Genomic DNA, 12,577 nt, shown 5'->3' on the forward strand with positions numbered 1-12,577 from the left:
CACCCTAGAACAACTATTATTTTGGTGTGTCTTCCTATGCTTAAAAGTGCAGTCCAACACATACTGTGTATTAAAACGAAATTTTATAGTTTTGCTAGAATTTTGTCAGTTTGTGTGGTTTTGGAGTAATCATAATATAGTTAGAATGAGACTCTTTAATCTGTAATAACGCATACCTCTCCAAGGTGTTGATTCTTCTGTTTCAAAGGAATTACTCAATAGGGCAGAATCTGGGGAGAAACCAGACAAGGAAAACAGGGCCAGGAAGTAAAATCTTAAATTCTATGATTTTAGAGTTGGAACGGACCTTCTACTACCACCTTGTTCAATCTGCCCATTAGAATTAGGAAAATGAGATCTACACAATTTAAGTGGCTTGCTCTGTACCAAGCAGGTAGAGAATGTGAAGCTACAACCAGAATCGTTTGTAATCCCTCCTCAGGTGGTCTTGCCACAGCACGATCGTTCGTCAAGCATCCACGTCCCTGACAGCATGTGGCACCACGAGGAATACAAATGAGACATGGCCCCAGTTCTTGGGTAGCTTAATTTTTAGACCAGCTTCAAGATTTTACAGTAAATACTGGCTTTGCTAATAGCAGACACAAAGCCACATAGCCCAATGAGGTTTCACCAAATGTTTTATTTGAAATGTAACCTGGCAATTTTAAGAGCACTGCAGCGCAGTACTTTTGAGGCCTCTCTGATTTGACTGTATCTCTCTGCGTTCTTCAGTGGGTGGTTGGTCTTAAGGGGTGGAATTACGCTTTGTTTTGAAGAGGCAATTTGACCAAGCTGACAGAAGTCATTGTGTATGTGTGTATAAATAGAATTATGGCCAGAGTTACATATTTAAAAAGAAAGTGGAGCTGGGACAGAAAGGAGGAATAACACCCTAGAAAGTAACAAATTACTTCTTGTGCAAGATACAGAAACAGCACCTTCCAGGTCCTTTACGCAGGGGCCATGAGCTCTGGTCTAGGATGTGCTGATGAAGTAGAAGCCTTTCAAGGAAGCCCGATACAGGTGAAACAGAGTCTTTCCTCTCCTCGCAGTACTAGAAATGCCCCACTGTGCCACCGTTTGCCCATTACCAAGTCAGTCTACCAGGCCCACAGATCCTGGGATCTGGGACCTTCCCTCCTGACTACAGCTGACTGAACCAAGATGAGCATGTAACCCAAGGGCAGCCAGTCCAAGGGTTGGGTGGAGACTTCTGCGGCCTGGTATAGAAAGAGGAGCGGGGCCGGATCCCACGTGTTAGAATGTGAACCAAGAAAAGTCAAGAGAATCAGAACCACCTGGTGTCATGGCACACATCTCCTGGGAGCCAGGAGATACAGAAAAGACAGAGTAAACCAACAGGCTAAATGGAAGCAAAAGATGGAAGGCAAAAGCTACGTCATCAAGCAATCACGTGCTTTTGCAGAGCGACCTCGGTTCTCTGCACTTTCCCCTCTCTGGTTGGGCCCGCACCTTTCCTGATGGCTGCCCCCCGACACCTCTGCGTGCCAGGCTCTGTGCTAAGCACTTTCACAGGTTCCCCCCAAACCCTGACACCTCCGAGACACAGCACCATTCTATTTTACAGATAAGGAAACTAGGCTCAGGATGGCTAAGCAAGTTATGTTACTTCTTATGACGTCAGGACTTGAATCTAGGTCTGAATCTAGTCCCTGCTTTAAGCCATTAAGCTGTACTAACCCACATGACACGTCCTTACAAGGCCCAAGCACTCCCTACTTCCATCTCCCACCAATCTGCCCTAACCTGAGGATCTTTTGCTTGTAAGAGCCTGGCACCTCCCAAGTCAAAGAATGTCCCCTGCGTAAAACCCTGCGAGAAGACTGCTTCCTTTGTCGAGCGAAGGGAACAGGGTCAAAGGTGTCCACCGAGCACACAGAAAGAACGTATCTCTGGTGATAACAGAGTCCCTGGTCTGTGAGAACCTTCCGGGGAGACTTGCTTTTCCTCATCGCTCCTCAGCAGCAGCCCTCAGGCAGCCGAGGAGGATGCTTTTTATGGTCTAAGAAGCTACAGTGTGGGGTGTGGCTGTGGGACAGCATGCCCTGCCCCTCCTCAAGAGGAAATCTGAGCAGAAATTTGGGTTCTCCATCCCGTTCGGAATGAACGGATAAAGGAACTCGGGCCCGCTTTTATCAACAAGACCGTTGCCGACTGAGACAGTGAACGTTTGTTACGCCCTAGTGAGCCATAAGGTCTGGTCCTGGTTCCGATAGGCATGGACACCCAAATATTTAAACATGCTCCGAAAAGAAGCCCAGCAGAGTCCCCCAACAGAAAGTCCGCAGACTGTTACTAATGATGAGGGAAGTTACGTAAAGCACTGCTGGGAAGTTATGTAAAGTAGCTAGAGCCCAGCCATGGTGTTCCAGGAACAAATATCCAGCAGAAAAGATCAGAGTCTTCTTTCACTTTCTGGACAATCAACTCCATTTAGGTTCACATCTGTGGCTGAGCCAGAGGTTCACCTTACGGTGATAATGAAAAATCTAGTAGGAAAAGAGTGACTCTGGTTACAGTCTACAGCTGGATCCACTCCACGGAGATGGTGCCTATTTATGTGATAGTACAGACTTCCCAGCCCAGCGGGCAGACTGATGAAGAGCATGTTTCTAGGTTTTCCTCTTTCCCACTGGGCCTAGTCAGGAAGACCAATCCTCAGTTACTGTTAAGTGTATGGTTTGTCGCAGGAGCCCTTGATGGGCCACGTTTCTCCACACACTGGAACCTCTCTGTTGGACTTATCTTTTCCACTGGTCTATTTTACTTATCCACTTTTGAATCTTAAGCAAACAAACTCAAGGTAAGAGCTGGCCTGGAGTTCTACCTGGTAGAGGGCTGGTGGAGGGAAAGGAGACCAGAATGTACAGTGGCTGAACCCCTAGTTTGTGCAAGGGCTGAGGACTGGGTAACATCTACTTCCATCTTGCTGGCATGAGGCTGCCCTTTCCCTTTCATTCAGCTTCACGGCTCTTGCCTCACTGGTATTTGAACTCTGTTCACTTCTTGCCAAAGTGTGGGTCCCTGCTGGCTACTGTTCCTTGCAAAAGGGACTGTGGGACCTATCTGCAGCATTTTCATCCACAGGTCTCTTTCATTAATAAGCTCTGTGTCCTCAGTAAACCTCTGAGTAAAAAAGCATTTCCAAGTTATCTCATCCATCATCACACCTAGTGTAGGAGTGCCTTCTCCAGCAAACCCTGGCGAATGCTCAAATCCATCTGTTCAGAAAAGAGACCTCACCACATAAAGATCTGACTCTTCTTCCTTCTCATTAGGAAGATCAGGATGCAAACCAGAGCTGGATCTCACACTCAGGTTCCTAGTGGGTCACCAGTAAAGCTGGAACCCTGGTTTTGGGATCCCCAGAACCCCCCAATTTTCCATGGTATGGGTCCAGATTCTAGCTGGAAAACTCTTAATCCCATATGCCAGGGTTCTGTTTATCATCTCTCTTGGTTTGTCCCATACCCTTGCCTTTAGACTATAAGGTATGACAGTGGGATAGGTCTCATACACATTTCTTAGGCCTCCCATGATGCTTGGTGCTGAGAATGTCACAGATGTTCTATAAATGTGATTATCCCAAAGAGCAGCATGTTCAGACAGAGCATTCCCAGGAGCAAAGCTAGCTGGGGTGACACTTTTTTCCTAGTGTAGTTACACATAACTAGGCAGGGTGAGGTTTGGGCTGGGTGATAAGGGAAAAAATGGGTGCTTCCCTTATCATTTCATCAAGAAAGTGTCTTGTCTAAATACTCGCAGGCCCTGTCACAGCAACATCTCAGGAAGATTCAGGGAAAACACGAGAGTACAGGTACAAACAACTTTTCTGCCCAAGACTTAGGACTTCTGCATTCTCTTCTACCTCAGCCTCCAAGCAAGAGTAAAACAACAAATCGAACTGATTTCAGTCAAGTTTCAGCAAGAATGTCGCTGCCTTGATTTTGCTGTCTTATTTTGCTTTGCCTGGATAAAAGCCAGGGAGAGAGAGCGGATTTTGGCAGGAGAAGGAATGTACAAATTTTTTTTTTTTTAATTCTAAAGGTTCACTTTTCTTCCTTTCACCAGCCTCATTTTGCAGATGAAAATCTGAGATCTGTAAAGGGAAAGTGGCCCAACTGCAAAGCCACTTGGGAATGGGACCAGGCTCGGATGCTCCCAGGTGACTGACTGACCCTGACAAAAGAACACACGGTAGCCAAGGTCCCCAGACGCAGAGCCAGCAGGAAGAGGCTGTCCTCGTCCATGCCTGGTGCTTAGCTCTCAGGGGCCTACGAAGTCCCTCAACCTGCCCATTGCCGGCGGGATGAACAGACACTCTGCTGGCTCAAGAAAGCGGCATTGTAACTATCATCTCACTACTGAGGAAGCGAAAGGTGACAGTCCACTGGCACTTTCCAAAACTCTGTAATGCTTCTGGAAAGCGCCCTGACCTTTTCTGCTGATGACTGTCAGAATATCAGACACCGGGAATGGAAAAGCCAGCTTACTTGCTTGGAAACAATAAGGAAGAATATGATAAGAGTGACTCTAAGAAACATGGTTCAGGCACAAACTCTAGGCTGTTCTGTCACTTCTCGGGGATCTCTAGCTTTTAAAGCTGGGGCTGAGAATCCTGCTCCCAAATTTTTAAGCAGGACCCCGGCAAAAGTTTCTAGCAGTTTAAATGGCAGTAAAAGCCCGAATGCTTCAAATTAAGCTAGTGAAAGAACTGTTCTCCTTAAGAAGCTTTTAAAGTCAGATTTTTTTGCTCATCCAGTATTAAACAAAATATATTAGAAGAATTAATCTAGGAGACCTAGGAAGGCAGTCTTGAGTCATCATTTCGGGAGAGACAGTACCCAAGCGCGTGAGCCAACCGGAGCCACTGTCTGGGAGGAACGGGAGCGGTGCCCAGCCTTGGCCACTTTCTTCCAGCAACCATCCTACCATCAGGGAGGTGATGGAAGGCTCAGTTAAACATCCTCTGCCGCAGAATGGGCTTCAAGCCTTGGAGGCTCTCCCACGCACCTGACTCTACCTAGTGATGGATCACCCGAGGCCGAGTTACCCTGTGATGGATCACCAGAGGCCAAATCTTGCTTTCCAACCTCTCTGCAACATTCTTATAACTTCTGCTTAGGAAATGTTTTTGAAAAGATGGGGAAGCTGGGCTCTCTTCCAGGTCTTCCTGGGTTTCACAATGTGCTGCTCGTGTGAAGTTCCGAAACTCAAGCACGGCTCTAGTCAAGTGCACTGGACCCCAAATTCACTGGCGTGCCAGGCAGGCATTACCACCGGGTTAGCGGGGGTGCAGGGGCCTCTGGGCTTGCCTCTTGCCCCGCTGCCAGCACGGCGAGCCCTGAAAGGAGAGTTACTAAACCCCGCCTCCAGTCCCTTCCCCATACCACTGATTGGCCTCTAGACCTTCGGTGTTAACGCCCAGGCCAGCGGTTTCGAGCCCAGTTAGGAGGGGGCCCGGGGGGCCCGGCGGCTGTCCAGAGGGGTCCCTATGCCCACCACAGCCGCCACCGTGGCCCGAGCGCAGGTGGTCCTTGAGCGTCTGCTTGTAGCGGAAGCTCCTGCCGCACTCGGCGCAGGGGTAGGGCCGCTCGCCCGTGTGGATGCGCTGGTGCTTCATGAGGTGGTGCTTGCGGATGAAGCTCTTGCCGCAGTGCGCGCAGCTGAAGGGCCGCTCGCCCGTGTGCAGCCGCCGGTGGTTGAGCAGGTGCTCCTTGCGCAGGAAGCTCTTGCTGCAGTCCGGGCAGGGGTACGGCCGCTCGCCCGTGTGGATCATCTGGTGGCGGATCAGGGCCGAGTGGCCGTTGAAGTCGATGCCACACTGAGGGCAGGAGAAGGGCCGCTCCTGCGCGTGGCCCCGCTGGTGGAGCAGCAGGCTGATCTTCAGGCTGAAGCTCCGGCCGCACTGCGCGCACCGGAAGGGCCGCTCGCCGGCGTGGGCTCGCCGGTGGCTGGCCAGGCGCGCCTGGTCGGCGAAGCGCTTGGGGCAGTCGGGGCAGGGGAAGGGGCGCTCGGTGCTGTTGTGGACCCGAAGGTGGTAGGTGAGTCTGGACGGGTGAGTGAAAGTCCTGGCGCAGTGCGGGCAGGTGGGTGGCGTCTCGCTGGCGGGCGGCTGGGGGCCGCGGTCGGCGTGCGGGGGAAAGTGCCTGGGGCACTGGGCACAGGGGGCCGGGCGCTCCCCCGCGGGGCCGCACTGGTGGCCCAGCAGCGTGTCTTGGCCGAGGCTCTTGCCGCAGTGGTGGCACGAGAACACCTGCTCCCCGGCCGGAGGCGGGAGGGGGTAGCTGCCCAGCTGAGTGAAAGTCACTTGTCCCTCAGAGGCTTCGGCCAGGTCGGCGGCTGGACGTCCAAACGGCGCCACGGGCGCAGACTGCGGGCTTTTGAAGGCCACGTCCGGAAACGTACCCTTAGCTGCTGCTGGTGGAGAAGAGAAGGCGACGGGCACCTCGGGGCACAGGGAGGCTCTGGCGAGGCCTTCAGCTTTGATGACAAGCTCTTCGTCTGAAAGAAAGGACTCAGAGTCACACCTGTCAACAACAGGTGTCCCAGCAACTCTCCTGTGTCCCTGCCCAGCTCTGACAGGCTGCTCTGAGCGCCCCATTGGCCCAGATAGGAAGTCAGTGGAGGGCTGAGATAATAACCAGGGTGTCTGTAGTCCCTGAGGCCAACCGTTGGAGAATTTACTACTGAACCTCTTCAGCGCTCCCCGTTTGGACAGGAAGAACCCTGGCATCAATCCTCCCAGCATTACTTTCATTATGTTTCACCTCTGCTCACAAGCTCTGAAATGTTCTCTGTTGCCTATTGTGATTAGGCCTAAAATCATGTATTTATCTAATCCTGTTCCTTTGTATTCTGCCAGGTAAGTCCTTCACTATAGTTAGCTGTCTCTTTACTTTCCTGGAAAATAAAGGACACATTTCTGCTCATCCGTCTTTGATCATTCTGCCCTCCCTTTTGTAGAATGCATCTCCTCTCTTCCCATCTTCCCAGATTATACCCAACCACATAGTACCAATTTTCTAAGGCCAATTCTAGTTTCACATCCTGGCTTGCGGGGATCTCAGTCCCCCGACCAGGGATGGAACCCAAGCCCCCTGCAATGGAAGCGCAGAGTCCTCATCACCGGACCGCCAGGGAAGCCCCTTCGCATCCTTCTTTAGGCCTTATCTAAATACCTAAACTAAAACTGATGTGATGTTCTCCGAACTTATTTCTTGTATATAAGTCATCCATCCCACTCACCCTTGACATTTAATAATAGGCATGCCTAGGACTGATATGTGTGTCCCCAATATAAACTTCTTGAAGAGCAGAAACTGTCTTTCCCCCCCCGCCCCAGGGTCTAAGCACAGAGCATAGAAGATAAACAGGTTGCATTAAGTTGTATAAACGATCATGTCTCTTCTGACCTTGAGATTCTCTTCTGGTTCAGATGGCAAAATACAGATGGCGCTAAATGTCTTAGAAGATGCGTGTTTCTTCTCATGTCACTGTTCTTCCTGAGGGAGAGCTCTTCATTAACATTCCCATTTGCGCCTCTCCCAAGACACTGCTGTCTCCACTGCTTGTCTCTCCCACCCCCTAGCTTCGTTCTGTCCTTTCTGCATGCTCTTCAAATGTTCTCTCCTTCCCCATCCTCATACTTCTGGTCCATCTGTATGCACTTGTTTTTCTTCCTCGGACAATTCTAATTTGTCTTTACACTTAAGAGTATGTTTCCTCACTTAAAATGTATCTTGGTTTGATTTCCGGTTCATTTCTAACTTACCTGAACATGCTTTTTCTCCCCTATTCCTCACCCACTTCCTTGCATCCACAGCCCCACTTCCTCTGCCGTTTCTTCTCAGTGGTCCTGGCATAAGCTGGGTCTGGGCGGCTCAGTACTCACCGGCATAGGTGCTTTTGCACATGTCACTCTCCTTGGGCTCCTGTGGGGTGCTGACCTGGGTCTCTTCCTCTTGTTTAATCCAAGACAGAATATCCGATGTTGAAATGCCAGGCTCTGTTTGTGGGGGAAGAAAATGGCCTTCAGGGCTTGACTCAGAAAGTGGAAATAATCATGTTGGTTTGCCCAAATATTTACATTTTGCCCAAATATTTATCTCTAATTAACTATAACAACAAAATGAAACTAGCCTTTTAAAAAATGCATATAACATCTAGAGAACCAGTTCAAAATGAAACCAAATTTATGAATCTTTACATGATAGACTCACCTTGATTCACTATTTTTGGTGAGCCCATTTCAAAACAAATCAAAATTTTTATATTAGAGGTGACACTGAAATAATCTAGTTTCAGTAGTACCTTTCATTTCATTAGCAAACTTACTTTCAAAGTATTTTCACCTTTTTCTCTCACAGCTTTTTTATGAAATAATGAAGCAGGGAATATTTTCTCCATTTAAGTAGGGGGGGCCCTCAGAGGTTAAGTAAATTGCCAGTAAGGAAGTATTTACAGTGAAAAGTTATATTATCAAAGATTTGCTTTAAAATACGCCAAAAAAAAAAAGATGAACCGAAAACTTTAAAAAAATGTTAATTTGAAAACAAATACAGGGACTTTCCTGGTGGCGCAGTGGTTAAGAATCCGCCTGCCAATGCAGGGGACATGGGTTCCATCCCTGGTCCGGGAAGATCCCACATGCCACATAGCAACTAAGCCCGTGCGCCACAACTACTGAGCCTGCGCTCTAGAGCCCACGAACCACAACTACTGAGCCCGTGTGCCACAACTACTGAAGCCCGCGCACCTACAGCCCGTGCTCCACGACAAGAAAAGCCATCACGATGAGAAGGCTGCGCGCCGCAACAAAGAGTAGCCCCCACTCGACGCAACTAGAGAAAGCCCGTGCACAGGAACGAAGACCCAACACAACCAAAAATAAATAAATAAAATTGATCCTTAAAAAAAAAAAAAATTTCCAGAATTACAAAGTTAGGTTTAAGCACAGATCTGACTGCTCAGAAACATTTTTCAGGTTCCCAATTCTGGGTTCTTTCCAAGAGATCATATTACTTCTGCTTATTAATGATATAGGTTATTGTTTCCTGAACACTGGGAGTGGGGAGAATAGTATTTGCAAGTCCCTCAGGCGTTGGGGATTATTTTGGAAAGAAAAAAGGAACAGCCTCTAAAGGCTTTGCACATAACATGCCTCATTTGGTCAGTACAGAAACAGCTGTGCTTGCTATTCCAGCCGAGGTCTATATAGCCTTTTTTGGCCTAAAAGACAAGCTGGCACGCTGACAGGGTCCAGAGAGTAAATTCAAACTCTCTATATTATTTATGAAAAAAGCCTTGTACGAAGGTTATGGTTTTATTCCTAGCAAATGAACAGAACTCAGTGTTTTGTTTTTTTGGTTTTTTTTAGAACTCAGTGTTTTGCTCAATGCCTTTCAAATCAGTTAGAGACCACTGAAATCTAAAGTCGTACCCAAAGGAGAAATAGGAGGTTGGACAAGACTAAGGCCCAAAAGACTGTCAGGTTATGCAGACAGATGGAAAAATACAGGTTTTTGCACACGTGGCAGTTTGTCTTTCCAACTTCCTACTTTGAGCTACAAGGCTGAAGTGTATTAACCATAATCCAACCTTATCTTTTTTTCTCCACGATTTTATAAACACACACATATATAAACAGGCAGTGAGAGACTGAGTGTAAGGAAGTGGATCTTTTAACAGACATCCAAAGGATGAACTGTCTATTCATCAAAAATATGAGACTTTTAAAATGCTTAATTGCTTCATTCGTCAATTTTCTGAATAATGAGTTAGTGGTCTAGAAACTCCAAATGTGATTCAAGTGGTTTTGACTTTTTTCTTTAGTTTATCATTATGAACTCATAGAATGCTATACACTGAATGAGTTTCAATCCATTGCAGTCATTATTTTTTAACCATTTTTTAAATTGAAGTATAATTAATTTACAATGTTGTGTTCGTCTCAGGTGTACAGCAAAGTGATTCAGTTATACATATATATGTATATATTTTCAGATTGTTTTCCATTATAGTTATTACTGAATATAGTTTCCTGTGCTCTACAGTAGGTCCTTGTTGTTTATCTATTTTATATATAGTAGCGTGTATCTGTTAATCCCAAACTCCTAATTTATCTCCTTCTCCTCTCCCCCCTCTATCCCCTTTGGTAACCTTAAGTTTGTCCGTGAGTCTATTTCCATTTTGTAAATAAGTTCAAGTCATTATTCTTTTTAATGTTCAAATTGTCCCTTTTTTGGCCAGTGGGAGCCCCTTCAGATCAGTTCTATATTTTCACATCATCAAACATCTAGTTTCCTTTATTTCTGGTATGACAAACTAGACCAGGTTCATCTTGTACATTTCCTGCTCCAAGCACACAATCAATAATCTCTCTGAGAAACGGAATTTAGAGACAACAATCTGGATGATAAGGTTGCTAACTGCTAATAGGTTGTCACTGCTTCTAGGTCGTTTCAATGGACAAAGCTATAAAATACATACCTTTTAGAAAAAGGAAAGTGTCATGAGTTTATATTAATATTTATGATTCATATTTAGGATTACAGGGTTTTAATTAAATCCTTTGATTTTATGCTTGTATCTTTTCTCTCTTATCCTGAGAATCTTGGTTCCTAATGACACTACATAATCTTTGCTTTATCTGAATGTACATTTCAAAATAATACCAATATTATTAACAAAAATATGGACTCAATTTAAGATTTTTTTTGTGGTATACAGTTTAGTTATTTCAGTGTGTGTTTGATTTTTATTTTATTTTTTTATGTAAAATATTTACAAAGCTCCAAAATCAAAACTATAAAATAAGGTACATTCAGAGAGGTCTAGCTTCCATCTCTAATGTCTCCCTCCCTGTATAGGCAGCCATTCTCATTGGTTTTTGTTTTAATCTTCCATTGTTTCTTGGAAAATATAAGCAAACATATATACATCTGTGTATTTTCCCTCTTCATGAGGTATACTACACAAACTGTTCTGTACCTTCATTTTTTACTTAACAGTATATTCTGGACATCTGTCTGTAGCAGTATACAGAGATCTTTCTCATTCCTTTTTGTAGCTGTACCATTGTTTATTCAAGAGTCTCCTACTGATAGGCATTTGGATTCTTTCCAATCTTTTGTTACAATATTAGTCAGCAGCCAACCATAAAAGCTATGGAGGACTAAAAGAACAAGCCAGTTCTCCAGAAATGTGAGTGGCTATTGTTATTACAGCCACTGGCTCAGTATGTCTTCACTGAACTTGGGGAACCCCAGGATGGTAACTCTTCTTTTCGAATAATGATGCTAAAGTTCCTCTGGTCATTTAACTAACTAGGTCAGTAAAACTAAGTAAATATTTATTTTATCAAATAATTGTGTCTTAGCACTGCTGTCACTGAATGCATGGAATACGGTTGTGTGTCTACTACATGTGGTGGGAGTGGTGGGAATGCATAACTGAGGACCTTTTGGAAGTGAAATAAAAGGAGCAGGAGTACTGGAATACTAAGGTGGCCTCATGCAGTCACCTGCCTGGTGACAGTAGGGCAACTACTGGGCCAGTCACCACAATAGCACTCAGAGTACATCTGCACAGGCCTGAGGAATCCCAACAGTGGATCCTTAAAGAGACACAAATGAAAGTAAAATCATTGGTTCCTGCAAGCAGCAGGCTTTGGAGAAAGCCAGAGAAGAGAGAAAAACTGAAAATAATGATCAGGTAAGAGGAAGTCGATAACTGCTGAGGTTCTAGGTTTGAGGGGTAGTTCAAATAGAAAGGCCGATCCCAAGAAAACATAAAATTTTAATATCTACACTGGTTGAATGCTATTTTAACTATGAGGAAATCTTATTGTATGTGTGTGTGTGTGCGTATGTTTTAAACAGCTAAGGCCCCAGGCTGTCTGAAAAGGAGCTGGAACCTTGAGGTTCTGGGATGTATACAAAGGTATTATGAACTAAGTGAGTTAAAACAAGTGCTGAGGGACTTCCCTCGTGGCGCAGTGGTTAAGAATCCGCCTGCCAATGCAGGGAACATGGGTTCGAGCCCTGGTCCGGGAAGATCCCACATGCCGTGGAGCAACTAAGCCTGTGCGCCACAACTACTGAGCCTGTGCTCTAGAGCCCACGAGCCACAACTACTGAAGCCCACGCACCACAACTACTGAAGCCCGCACGTCTAGAGTCCATGCTCCGCAACAAGAGAAGCCGCTGCAATGAGAAGCACGCGCACCACAATGAACAGTAGCCCCTGCTCGACGCAACTAGAGAAAAGCCCACGCGCAGCAACGAAGACTCAATGCAGCCAATAAATAAACAAATAAATAAAATTAAAAGAACAAAAAAAACTGGTGCTGAGATTTGCAGCAACATGTATGCAACCAGAGATTATCATGCTAAGTGAAATAAGTCAGAAAGAGACAGACAAATACCATACGATATCACTTACATGTGGAATCTAAAATATGGCACAAATGAACCTATCTAGAAAACAGAAACAGACTCAGACATAGAGAACAGACTTGTGGTTGCCAAGGGGGAGTGGGGAGAGGGGAGGG

General features: G+C 46.0%; 1 protein-coding gene across 2 annotated transcripts in view; it reads right to left on the bottom strand.

The window, feature by feature from the left end:
* ZNF398 (zinc finger protein 398) overlaps window positions 1-12,577 on the bottom strand; it is a 30,370-nt gene continuing 17,793 nt past the window's right edge. For both annotated transcript variants that reach the window (XM_024129055.3, XM_028489628.2), the window contains exons 5-6: window positions 7,919-8,032; window positions 1-6,528 (exon numbers count right to left, since the gene is read on the bottom strand). In XM_024129055.3, coding sequence (XP_023984823.1) covers window positions 5,384-6,528; window positions 7,919-8,032 — 1,259 coding nt within the window. In that variant the 3' untranslated portion in view covers window positions 1-5,383. The remainder of the gene's footprint in view (window positions 6,529-7,918; window positions 8,033-12,577) is intronic.

The sequence above is a fragment of the Physeter macrocephalus genome, chromosome 5 (genome assembly GCF_002837175.3).
Source record: "Physeter macrocephalus isolate SW-GA chromosome 5, ASM283717v5, whole genome shotgun sequence".
NCBI classification, from domain to species: domain Eukaryota; kingdom Metazoa; phylum Chordata; class Mammalia; order Artiodactyla; family Physeteridae; genus Physeter; species Physeter macrocephalus.